The following is an 18,850-nucleotide window of genomic DNA, read 5'->3' on the forward strand; positions in this document are numbered from 1 at the left end:
ATAACAGAATTGCATACATGTTTGCCAAAATACAGATGCTCTCAGCCCACGTTGCAGGGCACTCCAGCAGCTTCTGTGGTGTTCCATTTTGTGCAGTACAAATATTGTTTTCTGCACATATCTTGGTGGGTAGGGGAATGCTGTTTAAATGGTTTATGTCTCTTTCATCTTTTTAAAAATTTTAGGTTTCTTACTAGAAAATAATTGTAACGTGCAACATCCTACCATGATAAGAGGTCAGTCGTCATCCATAAGGTAGTAAATACTGTCTTGAGATACCAGCTACTTTGAATCAACTGCTATAGAGTGAAATATTTAAGATAGGATGTGTCTACAGATTATTTGCCTAAAAAAAAAAAAAATCTAGGCTTGTGTTTATACATCAGCCTTGCATAACGGCCTCAAATGTTTCTAGCTCATGTGGCCTGTAAGGGTGACAACAACCCCTGGTTTCCATGAGAGAGTTCCAGTTATACCTTATCCTGGCATCCCCTTTTGTTTACCATTTGTCACTCTCAAAAGCTTTCTAGTTCAGGGCTCCCTGGGTGGCTCAGCGGTTTGGTGCCTGCCTTTGGCCCAGGGCATGATCCTGGAGTCCTGGGATCGAGTCCCATATCGGGCTCACTGCATGGAGCCTGCGTTTCCCTCTGCCTATGTTTCTGCCCCACCCCCTCTCTCTCTGTCTCTCATGAATAAATAAATAAAATCTTTAAAAAAAAAAAAAAGCTTCCTAGTTCAGAGGGTGAACTGTATTTTCACTTTTATTGCATAATACTAGTCTTGACTATCACAGACTTCTTAATGGTCATATACTTACTTTGTTGTCACTTTAGATTAGGATGTGTTAGGACTGTTTAAATAATTCTGGGCAGAATGATGGTAGTGGTTCATGCTTCATCTTTTCCAGAGTACGTAAACAAAGTAAGCATGGGCAGATCCTTAAGCCGTAGGAGGACAAGAACTGTTTCTATCTTTCTCTATTATATAGATACTCTCAGCACTATCATATTACGTAAACCAAATAATTGTTGATAATGTATAATGATGTGAGCCTGATGGCTTCATGACAGTAAAGGTTTCCTGAAGTCCATGATGGACCAGTAAGTTATCTTCAACTACAGATCCTTAATACTTTACCACAGTATATGGCACTTGACAATGAATCAATGGATGATTGAACAGCCACCCTCCATTTTAGCATTAGCAGCATCTACCTAATGATACTGGTCCATTAAGGCAGTACACATCATTATTATTATAGTTCTAATGTGTTGTATGTAGGACACAAATGAGCAAATTGTTTCTTGGTTATAATGATCTGTTTTTACTGGGTTTTGGCTGTCTCATGAGGAAGAAAGGAAAATAACATTTAATCACTCCCAAAAATTATCACACTTCAGATGGATAGATTCTATCACTTAGAAGATTTTAGACCTTCATTTACATCCAATATCTTATACTTTAGTCTGGAATTCTCAATCTGTGCCAGGAATGGGTACCAGATGGCTGAATTATCAGTTCATTTGGGTGGAGCCTAAAGCCCAGGGCCTGATTGTGTTCACCCTCTTGTGTTTACCCTAGGGCTTGTAAAAATGTCCTTTTTTTTCTGTGGACTATGACATGAAATGGATTGAGGAACACCGCTAAGGATCTCTACAATTAAAATAGCAGATGCTTAAATAAATACATTGACACTTGCATATGTTAACACTTTTTTTTTTCAAAAATGTTATCTTAAGCCATTTTTTCAGGGTTGAATAGATGTCATGCTTTATCAGAAAGTAAAGACCCCCAATTTTTTTTAAAGATTTTATTTATTTGAGAAAAAGTGAGAGAGGGAAAGAGCATTAAGTAGGGAGGGGCTGAGAGAGAAGGAGAAGCAGGCTCCCTGCTGAGCACAGAGCCAAATGTAGGGCTCAATTCCTGGACTCCAGGATCGTGACCTGAGCCGAAGGCAGATGCTTAACTGACTGAGCCACCCAGGTGCCCCAGTACCCCCAATTTTTTTAAGTCGAAGATCTTCACGTAATCGTCAAAGAAGCAGCTCATTTAAAATAAGCACCATACTGAATTAGAAATTACGCTTATTTATATGTGAGGTAACCATGTATATACAGGTAAGTCATTGTGCCTTCCCCATACAAAAAGGTTCAGGAGCTTTTACAAACTGTAGGCTATTCTATTGTGATTCAGTTTTACAGCTCCACTAATTCTAGGGGAAATTTTATAAATTATATCATCATGATTGTAGCTCTCTATTAAAACTCCACTAATTCATCATAATTTGGTAAAAGGGAAAATACCATTAATTCCATGCACACCTTAGCTAGTAAAGGGTTTCCAGTTAAAGGTCCTATCAGACCTACTTTTCTCGAGATGATACGTAATTTTCACAAGAGCTACACAAATAGATGTTAAGAACGAGAAACAAGATTAAGTAAATTGAATGTGAATAAAACATTTCTTTTATCAGATCCCTTGAAATAGGACAAAAGTGATATTCAGCCAAGTTTACCTGTTTATCACTAATTCTTTTTTTTTTATCACTAATTCTAAAATAAGGCTTTATATTACTTTAGAAGGCTGACCCTTTGGGAGAATTTTGTATTAAACCTAACTAAGATGGTTTCTAATGTATAATGGTTTCTAATGTCAGTGATGAATTATAGAGATTATTTTGTCAAATGTCATTAATGATTTTTAGGAGTTTTGATTGTTTTTAATCTTTGCAATATTTGATTTACGCCTTATTGTCAGAAGTCCCCTCTTTATCTTATTGTTATTGTTTCTGTTCTCTTTTTTCTTCATTGTTTTCTCCCCCTCACATTCTCCAGGGTTTTCTTTAAAGGCTGTCACCTTCCTTAATTTTTTCTGGACATCTAGAGCCCATTTTGGAGAGTGGTTGGTGTGGGAACATTCAGTGAGCATACCTACTATGTGTTCAGCATTATCCTGGACGTCTTGTGTATCTTGTCACAGTGGTATTTTATCCCCACCTCACTGATAAGGAAAATGAAGGCCCAAGTTGACACAGCTAGTGATAGGAGACATTAATTGTGTGTTCATTTTATAGATGAAGTGGTAAGAGGTCGAGATGGGATGAAAACTCAGGCAGGCTAACTCCTTAGCCACATTTTTATCCATTATGCTACCAACTAGTAAGAATTGAAATTGTTTTAAATTATTAGTTCAGTAAAAGGAGACTCTAGATTATTTATACATAAATTAGGCCAATTTTAAATTATTTTTGTATAAGTTTAAAGTATTTCATGGTGTTCTTATACTGTTACCCGATATCTTTGCCCCATCTCACTGTCACCCCACTCCTCAGCTATTGTATACTTATAAAATACAAACTCATTTGAGTATTGACCTAAAGAAAACATAGGAAAGAATAAAACTATGCTGCCTTTCCATGTCTCCCTTGAAAGAGCTAATGAAGGTATGTATTTGGTTTTTTACTAGTGTCCATTTTAAGTTTATTGAAGAAACCAGTTTTTATTAGCATGAAAAGTCACAAGCTTTGACTGTATGTAGGATTCTTACAGTGTTGGTTTTTAAGATATTATTTATTTAATTGAGAGAGAAAGCGAGGGCGGGAGAGAGCGCTTGAGTGGGGGCAGGGTGGTGGAGTTAGGGAGCAGAGGGAGAAGCAGGCTCCCTGCTGAGCAGGGATCCATCCTAATGCAGGACTCAATCTCAGGACCCTGAGATCATGACCTGAGCCAAAGGCAGACCCTTAACAGACTGAACCACCCAGGTGCCTCTAAAGTAATGTTTTTCAAACTATCTAAGATTATAGATTTTATGCCCTAACACGTGAGGGCTTATATTTCTTTTTCCTTATTATATATAATCTGCTTACTTTTAAAAAGGATCTAGAGGAAAAAAAGGAATAAAGGATTCTGGAAGATATGTGAGGGGGGAGAAAAAAGGATTTGAAGGGCTTAGGAATAAAGATTTAGTTAGAGTAAAATCCTGTAAATGGATGTAAAAGTACAAGGGTATGGAACAATGAGGTAGAGAATTAAAGGAAGTCTAGGGGTCATCCCTTGACACCTTTCTCTCCTTTGCCTTCCTCATCCGGACCATGAAGTCCTGTTGTTAGTTCTTGGACCTGTTAGCTCCTAAATCCTCCATGTTCCTGGCTCCCTCTCTTCTGCACTTAGAGCAGTCTTCACCTTCCCCTGAGTAACCAGTAGCTCCTCTCCTAATCTCACCTCTTCCCTCACTAGCCTGTCCACCTGGCCCGCAGAGATCTTGGAAAGGAGATACAACCCCGATTTTCACACGCCTCCCCTCTCAAGCCCAAAACACATCAGTGGCTCCCTGCTACAGAGACATGTCCAAAGTATGGTGTCTCTGTAGGACGTCAGAATCTTCTACATGGTTTATAGGACCTCATCCCCTCACACCGCACACTTTCTCTCCCTGAGCTCCGGGCTACAGAACCTTCAGTTCCTCAGATGCTCTGTCCTCATTGTCCCTCTCAACATGAAGCCTTTGGACCTTCTGGCCCAGCCCCTCCTCACTCTTTCTCTACACCTTGCCCCAGTCATGACTTCCCTGATCTTGCCAGCTGGAGGAAAAGCCTCATCATCTGCCTTCACAATGGCATACAGAGGAACATCAAGATCTGGAATCCTGACACTGGGGAGCTCTCTTTAAGGAAAAAAGCACAAAATTAGAAATATAAAAGTAGGCACCGGGCCTTGAAAGGGGCCTGTGGAAGTGAGGGGTCCCAAGGCTTACTCCTCTCTCCCTGCAAAGTCAGTCTGCCTCTGCGTGGTCCTCTTCTCGATTGACCATTTTATATCTTCAGATATGAATAGTTCTCTCTCCTAGACTGCACTCTGTGAGAAAGGAGGTATGTCTGAATTTGCTCACCAGAGTTTCTCCAGGAATTTGCATCACGTTAACACTTGAGTACCCAGATCTATTTCATGGATGGAAGGATGAGGGAGTAAGTAAACAAAGATTCAGGCTAAGGGTTAATGCTTACAATGCCTTTATAAAATTGAGCTGAATTTCCTGGAAGCCACAGCTAAGTGGAGAACACACAGATTCCATTGTTCTTATATCCGTATGTCATGAAAGGCAAACTTCTCTTAGTACCTAGTAGTAAAGAATTTTTATGGGGCTCTTTATATAAAATGCCTTATACAACACAGGGAGTAACAACAGCAGCTTTCACGAGCCCTTCCCACGTGCTGGGTCCTTACTCAGCACTTCGATAGTGGTTACTGACTCCAGCAAACTGTGCACACACAGTTAGATACGGTCAGAACATCTGCATCCAGAACGTGTGCAGAAGGGCGGAAAACCCCATGAGGACAAGGAGAGGGAAAGACTGAGCTTCTGGCAGCTTCCTCGTCTCCGGGAGTCTGCCTCTCTGGAGCTCCTTCCTGCTTGGCCTTTTTGTACCACCCGGCCGTGTGCTAAAATGGTGCTCTTTCACCTCTGTCTCAGAGGTCCCTTGACTTATCACCTGTCCGCCATCAAGAATCAGCCCTTGGGCTCTTATCTCCTGGGGAGGGTGTGCCCAACTTACCTCTGTCTTCCTGCAGAATGTTTACTTCAAAGCCTAACTGCATGCAGGTGGTCTATCCAGATGAATTACCTTCAGAATACCCGGTTAAAAAGAGTTGTATGGTAGTGTCCATCTGGACATTGAAGAGTTCCTGTCAGGGCTGATCATTTTGACTTTGGCATGATCGATGGTGCTCTTAGACGTCACTGTAATTAACAGCGACAGTAAGTGGCTCACAGGTTCAGTGCCTTCGCCCGCTCCTAGAATGCTGGTATTGGTCACCAGGATTCATTCTGGTACAGACCTTTATTAAGGTTTTTTTTTTTTTTTTTTTTTTTCCCTATGTCATGCCCTGGGGACACAGGGCATGCAGATAAAAGAAACCCTGTTCCTTTAGGTTAGGAATTCAAACCCAGGTAGGGGGAGAAAAGGAGGCGGACAGACGGAACTTGCAGTTCAGCCAGGGTCCTGAGCAACCATTGTCTAACTCTACACTCGTTTCTAGTCCTGATTGGGGGGTGTCCTAACGAACTGCCAAGTAGCCTTTTTAACATTAACTACATGTCCAAGGTAGAGTGTATTAATACCTGAGTATCTTTTCCTGACTTTGAGAAGTTTTCTCACAGCTAGTAAAATCAGCAGCCGGCAGGGTACTCAGGGGCTTTCTAGCAATCTGAGCCAAATCAGGTATAAGGGCCAGTAGGCTCCCAGCTGTCTGTTTTCAGAGCAGATACCCATGGGTTTGTGATGAGGAGGGCTTTCTGCCCCGAAGGCAACACTTGCTGGGAGAGAGGTGCTCCGGGGGTCAGGGAGCTCCATTCTGGTTCAATTTCCTTTCTCCAGTCTCAGACATGTACCATTCATCCTCTGGAGAAGCAGTATTAGAGGTCAGTAAACTTAAAAAGAAAATGGTCAGTTTTGGTCTAAGACGTCTGTCTTATAGGTGGGAAGAATTTAGAAACACAAACAGAACTCCCCTTAGAAATCCCACTGGCTGCCTGGCAAACTGGGTGAAGTTAAGATTAGAAGGATTTGACCAAACATGCCTTTCGGAGCGTGGGATGTCTTTCTCTGGAGCCTTTAATTAAGGCCCATTAGCTGTCAGCTCTTTTTCGGGGCCAATCAGACCATCGCCCTACCTCTTTCTCCATCTGTGCTTCCTCTAGGCTGCTTTCTCAATAAGGCCAGCTACTCATTTATCTTACTGTTATTTTCCTCTTTATCCCCAGCACCTGTATCTAGCACATAGATACTCTGTAAATACTTGTTGAAGGAAATGTAGTTTCTCATAGAGGGTATCCTAAACCAGGCCTGTAGGTACCCAAGGGTCTGTGAAACTCTGTTGGCCTGAGTTCCTGGCCAAGGCAATGCTAGTGATAATTTGTAAAAGAAACTCTGATGTAGTATGAAATGAAATGTGGAAGCCATTGATTTAGAGGTCCTTTTGTTCTATGGATAAGATCTCATTTTCTAGCTTTCAAACATGGGCCTTGACTTTTAGAATTAAGAGCTAAAAGACAAGTCAAGAAAATACATAATGATGTATGAAAAACATTTTTGTTAATTCCTGAGATATTTTGCCTCAGATCTTCTAAAATGTATTGAGAGTTCTATTTTTTAGCTTTGAGGTAGATTTTTCTCTGTGATTAGCGGTACTCTAGAGATAAACTCCAAATAGGTACTAAAATACGCTTTGTGTAAAGTTGTTTTTACAGCTCACAAGTTCTGAATTTTCTTATGTCCTCTTCTTTCAGGTGTTAAAAGGATTTATTGAAAGCTTTTGGAGGGGTGCCTGGGTGGCTCAGTCAGTTAAACATCCGACCCTTGATTTCAGCCATAATCTCAGGATTGTGAGATCAAGCCCTATGTTGGGCATGGAGCCTGCTTAAGATTCTCTCTGCACCTCTCTCTACTTAAAAAAAATAAAAAAATAAAAAAAAAAGAAAAGAAAAGAAAAAAAAAAGCTTTGGGGGTTAGTAAAATGGATGGATTTTGCCCAGTCAGTGAAATCTGATTTTAGTAGGTTTTATATGGCCAAATGTTTTGTAAAATCAAGGGATAAGTTCCTAAATGGTTTTTTTCAGTTATTTTTGAGGTATTTAAACCAAAGTAATATTAAAAGAAAATTATTATTTTTTTAAGGTTTTATTTTTAAGCAATCCTTACACCCAACATGGGGCTCAAACTTACACCCAACACGGGGCTCAACCATGAGATCAAGAGTCCCATGCTCTACTGACTGAAAAATCAGAAATAAAATTCTATTACTAAAAATAGAATACTATCTTTAAAAGAAAATTTTAGGGAACCTGGGCAACTCAATCAGTTGAGCATCCAACTCTTGATTTCAGTTAAGGTCATGATCTCGGGGTGGTGAGATCAAGCTGCACTTCAGGCTCTGGGCTGGCCATGGAGCCTACTTAAAATCCTCTTCCCCTCTCCCTCTGCCCCTCCCCCATCTTAAAAAAAATGAAGAAAATTACATATAATCTTTTAAGAAGGAGTAACACCAAGTGAGTTGTATTTGTATATAGAATTATATTAGCTAGAATATCTTGCATAATTAAAACACATAATACTTATTAATTAATAACTTTAATTAATTAATAAATTAATAGTTAATACTTCTATAATACCAGTAATTCAGAGCTCTGTTTGAAAAAATTGAAAAATTGAAACATTCCTCCTCTCTCATTTTACATATGAAGCATTTATTTTCTTTAATCATATGAATTTTTCATGTCTGTTTGGGTGTGGCATGTGTGTGCATTTATGCCCAGGTGTATGGATATATGTGTTTACATGTATCTGTTCTTTTCTGATGCATTATTGTTCACCAAAGTCTATCAATTTCCCTCTTTCAGTTCTAGTTCAAAAAACTTTCTCAATTTCCATGAGAAGTGTGTGCTTATAGAGAATGTTAAGCTGATTTTCATATGTACCATAAACAAAGAAGCCTTGGAATGTGAAATCCTCATCCTCATAATGTAATTCTTTAAATCCTTTGCAATAGACAAATTGTAAAGGAGAACCCAAAGAATGTAAGAAATTAATACTGACTAAATGTACCTTCCTCAGATTAAAGAAATCCACTGATAACCTTGTGTATCTATTCTGAGTCCTGATCAAACCTTAAGCTATGGAAGTTAGGTACTGGTCTCTCTCATTGCCTTGACTTTCACATTAGAAAGTTACTTGAGAATCATCATGTACTTTACATGAGTATGAATATGTATTTAATATACTTTGTATGTACTTGTATATGTGAAAAGCAACTTCTATTTCCTCAGTTAATGGTTAAAACACTTCCTGGGAGGTAGAAAGTTTTTACTCAGTTTTTGATGGGTAAAATAGGATAATAGGCACATTTATTGACATCATGTGTTTGAGATAAGAGCTAGTCAGTGGCTGACATGGCAGGAAAGTACTGGTTTCCTGCCTTATGGCCCAGACACTTCTTTAAGACTACATTTAAACCATCCATGCCTTGGTTTGTTTCCATCTTGTGACCTATGAAATGTGCTATCTGTATAGGAGCATTCTAGACTAAGAATGGGATAACATTAGAATTATTTGTAGTATCTCTAACATCTAATTTCTCCCATGTCTGCATGCCTCTGCACTTGGTATTTCTTCTGTCAAAATTGTATTTCCTACCTTCCCCACCACCCCATGACTGTCTGTCTCCTTCTGATCTCAGCCTACAAACCACCTCTCTGTGGAGTCCTCCCGGTTATCAGATGCAGACGATTGTCCTGTCCTGTGCCTCCCGTATTTTGAATGAACCTGGTCAGGGCAGTTTTCTTACCGTGTTGTAATAGCACACTTACTGCTTGTCATCCCCAGTAGACTGGGAAGTTCTGGAGGGCAAGGACTAAGTTAACACCATTTCCGCATTCCCTCCATGGTGCCTGACTCACGGTTTTCTTGAATTCAGAGCACATGTCATGAAAGATCACTGGAGGGAAGGTGATGCTTACATAATTTCATTCCTCTGTCTCTTCAAAGCCAAGGACAATGGTCAGAAGTTCCCCCTTCAGCAGCCAACCTTGGCCAACAACACCGCCATTGGAAGACCGCGTGATAGAGAATGAGATGTGGAGATGAAAGATTCTGTTAGCCATGTCATTTATTAGCCCAGGGAGGTCATTTACGCTTTTTGTGCTTCAGGTTTCTGCATACTGGTAGGCAGTAGCAGTGCCTCAGTCACTGGGTCACTATGAAAATCAGCTGAGGTATTTTATAGGAAAGTAGCTTGCAGGGTGTCTAGGTGGCTCAGTCAGATAAGCGTCTGTCTGCCTTTGGCTCAGGCCACGATCCTGGAGCCCTGGGATCCAGCCCGTGCTGTTTCTCACCCTGCCCCCTTCCCTACTCATTTCTCTCCCTCACTCACTCACTCTCAAATAAATAAAATCCTTTAAAAAAAAAAAAAGTAGCTTGCAAACTGCAAAGCACTGCAAACATGAGAAGTAAAGGAGAGAGGCAGTGTAGTCTGCTAGAAGGAACATGTGGTTTGGCCTTTGATGATATTTTTCAATCCAGATTCCACCACTAATTATTTGATTTCCACAACTCCTGCAAGCCTCTTTCTTTATCTGTCACGGGAAAATAACAACACTGTGGCAGATTAGAGTAATGTTGTGAGGGTTAGATGGAATTTGGACAGTGTTCACTGGCGTTCCATCTGTGCACACTCAGCTATTCCCAGCCAGAGCTTTTGCGCGTGGTATATTCATACCTCTTTGTACTCCTGGGAGACTGGGGCCCTCCTCTCAGGCCGGGGAAGAGAGTCAGCAAGGGGAGGCTGCCAGAAGAAAGTATGGGCTTCCCTGGCCTCTGACCCCAGCCAGACTGTGCATTGCCTTGGGCTGTGGGAAGGCGAAACCTCAGTCTGCTGACGCTGCACATTCATAGGGCAGGTGTGTGTGCTTTTATCATTTCTTTCTGAAACCATCTATTGAAGTTAAAAACATATACCCAAAAAGGCACACAGCCTAAGAGTACAGATCATATTTTATAAAGTGAGCAGACCCATGTAACCAGAGTATTCATTCCCATTGATGCCTGATACTCCACTTTGTGAATATACCACGTTGCGTTTTTTCATTCTAGTGGTGCTAGCTTCCAGTTTAGGGTGATTGCAAATAGTGCCACTGTGAACATCCTTGTACATGTCTTTTGATAAGAATATATATTTCTCGGAACGCCTGGGTGGCTCAGTGGTTAAGCAAATGCCTTCAGCTCAGGGTGTGATCCTGGAGTCCCAGGATCGAGTCCCACATCGGGCTCCCAGCATGGAACCTGCTTCTCCCTCTGCCTCTCTCTGTGTGTCTTTCATGAATAAATAAATAAAATCTTCTTTAAAAAGAATATATGTTTCTCATGGGTACCGATGGAATTGCTGGGTCATAGAATATACACATGTTCAGGTTAGTAGATATTAACTCAAAAGTTTCCCAATATGGTTTTACCATTTTACTCCTACCAGCAATGTTTAAGAGTTTCGATTGCTCCACATCCTTACCAGCACTTGGTATTATCTGTCTTTTTAATTTTCAAAATTCTGGTGGATTTTATAATATTGTGCAGCAATTTGGAAATAGAACTGTTCCCTCAGTCCCCAAAACTTGAAACTCCAAACTTTCATATATTCATTTTCAGGAATGCATCTTGCACAAAAGCAGATTATACCAGATATAAAGGTGTTGTGTTTAAGATTTTATTTATTCATGAGAGACACAGAGAGAGAGAGGCAGAGACACAGGCAGAGGGAGAAGCAGGCCCCCTGTGGGGAGCCTGATATAGGACTCAATCCCAGGACCCCGGGATCATGACCTGAGCCAAAGGCAGACGCCCAACTACTAAGCCACCCAGGTGCCCCAAGATGTAAAGGTTCTGTTGCAGTGCTTTCCATGAGGAAGGAAGGCGACACAAAATAGCTTCCATCATCATCATCGTCATCATCACTAAATGCCTTCCCTGTTCGTTAGAAAGGAGAGAGTAGGTCACTGTGGATCAAAGGTGAACAATAACGCATAGTCTCTGCCCAAAAGGAGCTTTATACTAGATGAAGAGACAAATACGAGATTATTACAGATTATTAGGCCATACAATAGGAGTTTGGGCAAAGAGGTCATACTTGAGCTGGTTCTTGAGGAGTAAGTAGGAGTTCACCAGAAAGAACAAGGGAAGTGAGCTGGAGGAGATGGCAGGGGCACAGAACCCTTGGCAGACAGCGACAGAGTATATAGCCCACCTTGCAGGCTGGTCTCTGTTGCTCAGATGTTGTCACCCATGCTGGGATGTGGGGGCTGAGCTAGTGAAGGGTCATTGTGAAGTTAGAGTCCTCTCACGCTGTGTTCTCTGTCCCCACCTTTTGACTTTTTTCCCCCTCCCTTGGAAGAGTGATCGACCTCCTCTTCTCTCCTGGAATCAAAGCCTGTCCTGAGTCCAAGGTGCTTTAAAACCACAGATGAAGTTTTAACAGCTACAGAATCCTTTTACAAGGATCCCATGGTTTCTTTGCTCTGTGATCCTTTAGCTGTTTACTTTTATGCAGAAGCCTGTCTTAGAGTTTTTATTCTTGAACTCCTTGAAGTTGTAGTGTGGTGGCATTTAAGCTTAATAAAATGCTCGTCTGCCCAATACCATATGTAGAGAGTGGTTCAGTGTTCTTGAGGAATTTGGAGGAGGAGGAGGAGCGTGCTGAAGATGATGATCAAGAGCCACATAGTCTTTCCTTGATCAAGCACCTGCTATGTGCATCAGGCATTGGTCATATGGGAATAAGGAGGAAGGACATGGTCCCTGGCCCCATTGAATTTAAAATCTAGTGTGGGGAAAAAAAAAAAATCTCATGTGGGATCAGACAAGTAATCAGTTGGTTCCACCACAGTGTGACAAGAGTAAAGAAAAATCTTATTAGAAAGAAGTATTATGTGCAAACAATCCTGGGTTTTTTTCTATTATTTATACCGATGGCCCTTTAAGACAAGACCATGGTCCTTGAGTGTGACCATATGGAGTTCTTTGCCGGGAAGAAACCTGTGAGGTGTGTTCTGCAATCTCTATATGTGAAATAAGAGTCACTCTGTAACCTGTGGCTCAGTGCTGTGTCTTGTGCATTCTATATAGGGACCAAAGAGCTCACATGACGTGTGGTTGAACTATTTCTTATTTAGTTGGGCCCACTGTGCATTCCAATAGCCTTCCTTCCTGCTTAAATTCCTGACCACTCATAAAACCAAACACACAGTGAGATACAAGAGCTCAGAATAAAGGGATTCCAGTGGGAATGTTGTCTCCCACTCCCTTGGTCATTTTTAAATAAAGACTGGGTGCCAGGCATTTCATACTTAAGCCCAGAAGTCTAGAAATGTGATTTCTAGAGATTTTTCACAAAATATAAGTACAACGGAATAAGTGAGATGCATTTGGAGTTCTTGGGCTTACATTTACCTAGTTACATAAAAGATATTTCACATTAAAAAAAAAAAACCAAACTACAGATATGAGAATTGCTATTATAATTGAATAGAATTATATTTTATAGGTGTATATGGAGAGTTTCAGAAGAAATAAGACGTGGTGTAAAACAGAGCAAGCAGAGTCAAAAATACTGATACGACCACTCTGTTTTGTCATCCAAGGGAGACACTAGTAACTAGTCATGTAACACTTTCCTGCTGAAACGGGAGTCAGCCTCAGAATCCCTCTCAACACAGCATTCCATAATTAGATAAAAATCTATCTTCTTTCCTTTATTTTAAACAATAATGTATTCCCAGAACATTAGGTATTTGCCTGACTTTTATCTGTTATTTTCACTAGCTTTTCAAAGAAATACATCATTTTATATATGAATATTGGAACCTGGGAGCATTCCAAGAAAGTAGGCTATGATAATGTTACTTTTCAAGAAGTTGAAACTTCTGAATTCAAGACGATAAACATTTATTTCACATATGTGATTACAGAAGCCCATTCCAATTACTTGCCCTATAAACATTGTGTTTTTCTTGGTTTCTTCCAGAATGATTGTCCTTGGTACTTTTATTCTTTGTAGGAATAGTTTCAGGACTAAAATGCTGCCAACTGTCAGTGAATGGTGACAACATTCTCGGGTGTCCTGGTACTGGAATTCCCTTCGTTGCTGGGGTCTCCTGCTTTGGTAGAGGTCAAAGGTCTTGCCCTGACCTATTTCATCTTGTGTCACTGATTGTCCCTCCTGTGTCTCTGGCCCTCTTTTCATACCACATGCTGTTCCACAGATACTACATCCAAGGCCAGACTTTCAGCTATATATAACCGATAAATCCCAAGTATGTATACTAAGGGTCCTCTTAAACTCTAGACCCTTAGGGGCACCAGGGTGGCTCAGTGGTGGAGCATCTGCCTTCGGCTCAGGTCGTGATCCTGGGATTCTGGGATCAAGTCCCACATTGAGCTTCCCATATAGAGCTTGCTTCTCCCTGTGCCTATGTCTCTCATGAATAAATAAAATTTTTAGACCTTAAAAAAATAAACTCTAAACTCTAATTTTGCTGTCCATGGCACATTTCCACCAGAGTGATAATGTAACGAGGTAACAAATACTTATGGCCAGAAGGTGTGCTAAGAGCTTTATAATCAGTGCTTAATTGAGGCTTTCCAGTAACCCTCAGAAGTAATCATCCCCATTATATAGATGGGAAACAGGAAGGCTTGGAGAATCATACCATTGGTAAGGGGTAAACCAGAGTCTGGTACACAAGGCTTATCGAAAGTTTAATTAGTATATACAGACGTTTCCATTTTGGCTTGTACAAAACAGAAATCATCTCACTTCTCTCCCTAAAACTCCAGTCTTCACTTTAAACAAGTCCAGTCCACAGCAAATACCATCTTGTTCAAGGTCCAGGAAGTACAAGTCTTTCAATTCTACCTCTAAAACAGATCTCAAAAAATAAAAATAAAAAATAAATAAAACAGCTCTCAAACTTTTCTCCTCTAACCCTTGTAGGCCATCAGCAAACTGCCCTTATGTCTCACCTGCAAGGCATCTTTTATTTCCCACCGTTTTTTGTTTTTTTTTTTTTCTCTCTTTTCTTGGGCAAGGAGAGAAAAGCTCCTATGACAAAGCACCATTTTTCTCATATGTGTTCCTTTTATTTTATTTTTTACCACACCTATCGTGGATAAAAAGCTAGGATGTGGAGGAGAACATTTTAGTTTGGAGCAAGTAAAGAATTTTTTTTCATTTAATGTTTTTCGCTTGCATCTTTGTAATGATGTTCTTTTGTTTTCTTGTTCTCCAGGAATGTTTACCCTTGCGGAAGTTGCTTCACTTAATGACATTCAACCAACTTACCGAATCCTGAAACCATGGTGGGACGTGTTTATGGATTACCTGGCTGTCGTTATGTTGATGGTAGCCATCTTTGCAGGAACCATGCAACTTACCAAAGATCAGGTGGTCTGCTTGCCAGTATTGCCATCTCCTGTAAATTCAAAGGCACACACACCACCGGGAAATGCCGACGTTACCACCAGTATCCCCAAGATGGAAGCAGCCACTGACCAAGACCGAGATGGGCGGACGACAAGTGACATTTCCTTCGGCGCATCTGCTGTGACACCTGACATACCTCTCAGAGCCACATATCCTCACACAGATTCGACAGTTCCAAATCAGGAGACAAAGAAAGAGAAGAAAGATCCAACAGGCCGAAAGACAAACTTGGATTTTCAGCAATATGTATTTATTAATCAGATGTGTTACCATCTGGCCCTTCCGTGGTATTCTAAGTACTTTCCATACCTTGCTCTTATACATACTATTATTCTCATGGTCAGTAGCAACTTTTGGTTCAAATATCCCAAAACATGCTCAAAAGTAGAACATTTTGTTTCAATATTAGGAAAGTGCTTTGAATCTCCTTGGACTACTAAAGCGTTGTCCGAGACAGCATGTGAAGACTCGGAGGAAAACAAGCAGAGAATAACAGGTGCCCAGACTCTACCAAAGCATGTGTCTACCAGCAGCGATGAAGGGAGCCCCAGTGCCAGTACCCCAATGATCAACAAAACGGGCTTCAAATTTTCAGCCGAGAAGCCTGTGATCGAAGTCCCCAGCATGACCATCCTAGATAAAAAAGATGGGGAACAGGCCAAAGCCCTGTTTGAGAAAGTAAGGAAGTTCCGTGCTCATGTGGAAGACAGTGACTTGATCTACAAACTCTATGTGGTCCAAACATTTATCAAAACAGCCAAATTCATTTTTATCCTCTGCTATACTGCAAACTTTGTCAACGCAATCAGCTTTGAACACGTCTGCAAGCCCAAAGTGGAGCACCTGACCGGTTATGAGGTATTTGAGTGCACCCACAACATGGCTTACATGCTGAAAAAGCTGCTTATCAGTTACATATCCATTATTTGCGTTTATGGTTTTATCTGCCTCTACACTCTCTTCTGGTTATTCAGGATACCTTTGAAGGAATATTCTTTCGAAAAAGTCAGAGAAGAGAGCAGTTTCAGTGACATTCCAGATGTCAAGAACGATTTTGCGTTCCTCCTACACATGGTGGACCAATATGATCAGCTGTATTCGAAGCGCTTCGGTGTGTTCTTGTCAGAAGTTAGTGAAAATAAACTTAGGGAAATTAGTCTGAACCATGAGTGGACATTTGAAAAACTTCGGCAGCACGTGTCCCGCAACGCCCAGGACAAGCAGGAGCTCCATCTGTTCATGCTGTCGGGTGTGCCCGACGCCGTCTTCGACCTCACAGACCTGGATGTCCTAAAACTTGAACTGATTCCAGAAGCTAAAATTCCCGCTAAGATCTCTCAGATGACCAACCTCCAAGAGCTCCACCTCTGCCACTGCCCTGCAAAAGTTGAACAGACTGCTTTTAGCTTCCTCCGAGATCACTTGAGATGCCTTTATGTGAAGTTCACCGACGTGGCTGAAATCCCTGCCTGGGTGTATTTGCTCAAAAACCTTCGAGAGTTGTACTTGATAGGCAACTTGAACTCTGAAAACAATAAGATGATTGGACTCGAGTCTCTCCGAGAGTTGCGGCACCTTAAGATTCTCCACGTGAAGAGTAACTTGACCAAAGTTCCCTCCAACATTACAGATGTGGCCCCACATCTTACAAAGTTAGTCATTCATAATGACGGCACTAAACTCTTGGTACTGAACAGCCTTAAGAAAATGATGAATGTCGCCGAGCTCGAACTTCAGAACTGTGAGCTGGAGAGAATCCCCCATGCCATTTTCAGCCTCTCAAATCTGCAGGAACTGGATTTAAAATCAAATAACATACGCACCATCGAGGAGATCATCAGTTTCCAGCATTTAAAACGACTGACGTGTTTAAAATTATGGCATAATAAAATCGCCACCATTCCTCCCTCCATTACCCATGTCAAAAACTTGGAGTCGCTTTATTTCTCTAACAATAAGCTCGAATCCTTACCGGTGGCAGTGTTCAGTTTACAGAAACTCAGATGCTTAGATGTCAGCTACAACAACATTTCAGTGATTCCGATAGAAATAGGGTTGCTTCAGAACCTACAGCATTTGCATATCACTGGGAACAAAGTGGACCTTCTGCCAAAACAGTTGTTCAAATGCGTGAAGTTGAGGACTTTAAATCTGGGGCAAAACTGCATCACCTTCCTGTCCGAGAAGATCGGTCAGCTGTCCCAGCTCACTCAGCTGGAGCTGAAGGGGAACTGCTTGGACCGCCTGCCAGCCCAGCTGGGCCAGTGTCGCCTGCTCAAGAAAAGCGGGCTTGTTGTGGAAGATCACCTTTTTGACACCCTGCCACTAGAAGTCAAAGAAGCATTGAATCAAGACCTCAATATCCCCTTCGCGAATGGGATTTAAACGGAGACGATTGCGTGCACATCCGCGTGCAGACCGAACTTCCTAGATGGCAGACACTCACGTACCAGTTATTGCAAGATAATGCATTTTAGGAGTAGATACATCTTTAAAAATAAAACACAGAGAGGACGCATAGAAGGCTGATAGAAGACGTACCTGAATGTTCCATGTTTGTAGTGTTTTCAGTCGTTCATTTCCAAGTCTTTTTTCTTTTCTTTTCTTTTCTTTTCTTTTCTTTTCTTTTCTTTTCTTTTCTTTTCTTTTCTTTCTTTTTTTTTTTTTTTCCTTTGGGGAAAGGGAAGGAACGATCATAATCACTAATCTCGGTTTCTTTTTAAATTGTTTGTAACTTGGATGCTGCCGCTACTGAATGTTTACAAATTGCTTGCTTGCTAAAGTAAATGATTAAATTGACATTTTTCTTACTATACCACCTTTTTGGAGGTGTCTTGATTTACTTTGCCGATTATGGTGCAATAGCGCTTTACCTCAGACCACATAAAGACATGTCAGGTCCCAACCTGTTAAATTTGGGTTTGCTGAAATACTGATTTTCTTCCTGTTTTAATAAGCACTTCTTGTGACATTGGGCTAGGGCTACTACTTCTGAGAACCCTATTTTATCGATTTTACACTTTTGAAGGCCTGGAACACAGTAAAGCTGTGTAGGTGGTGAGAGGAGGGGAGGTTATTTGTTCATTTTTGAAAAAAAAGAAAACATCCCTCCCTTACTAATAGCTGTTTTTCCATAGTCTGGAGTTATTCCGAGACACATTTTTCTATCAGTACTATAAGATTGCCAGTAAATAAATGTTTTTTTTAAATTATAACCAAGGCAAAATTTTTTTTCAATTAACTTATTCATTTGAGAGAGAGAGTGAGCATGCATGCACAAGCACAGCAGGAGGGACAGAGAAAGAGGGAAAGAATCCCAAGCAGACTCTGTGCTGAGCATAGAGCCCGATGTGGGGCTCAGTCTCATGACTGAGATCGCGATCTGAGCTGAAACCAAGAGTCAGACACTTGACCAATTTACAACAACCCAGGTGCCCCGCAAGACAAAATTTTCAGTGGCTTAGTGATTAATGCTTTTTGATATATCAACATTCAAAAGATAACCCAAAATCAAAGCAATTATTATTAATTTCTTGCCCTTTTCAGTGTTGTGGGGAAAAAATAGGACTTGTGGTTCATCAAATTGGAAACCTGACTTTATTCGTTTTAGCGATGGGCTATATTTCCTGTGTTTCCTGTGGCTAGGAGGGATCATGTCCAGGGAAATTCTGGTGGAATATACTTTTTAGATGATGGTTTTCCTTCTCTAACCTACAAAATGTCCAAATCCAGCTCAGAAAACAAAGAGGTTCCCTGCCACCTGTTTAGGTATTGGTCAGCAGGTGTTTCTTAGCCTTTCTGCAGATGTGTTTTTTTCAAGAGAAGAGGAC

At 40.9% G+C, this 18,850-nt stretch overlaps 1 protein-coding gene across 10 annotated transcripts in view; it reads left to right on the plus strand.

Moving 5' to 3' along the window:
- LRRC8D (leucine rich repeat containing 8 VRAC subunit D) overlaps positions 1-17,835 on the plus strand; it is a 113,447-nt gene extending 95,612 nt beyond the window's left edge. For all 10 annotated transcript variants that reach the window (XM_077905351.1, XM_077905346.1, XM_077905353.1 and 7 more), the window contains one exon: positions 14,827-17,835. In XM_077905351.1, coding sequence (XP_077761477.1) covers positions 14,829-17,405 — 2,577 coding nt within the window. In that variant the 5' untranslated portion in view covers positions 14,827-14,828 and the 3' untranslated portion in view covers positions 17,406-17,835. The remainder of the gene's footprint in view (positions 1-14,826) is intronic.
- Positions 17,836-18,850: the final 1,015 nt, after the last annotated feature.

The sequence above is a fragment of the Canis aureus genome, chromosome 8, assembly GCF_053574225.1.
Source record: "Canis aureus isolate CA01 chromosome 8, VMU_Caureus_v.1.0, whole genome shotgun sequence".
Taxonomy (NCBI): Eukaryota; Metazoa; Chordata; class Mammalia; order Carnivora; family Canidae; genus Canis; species Canis aureus.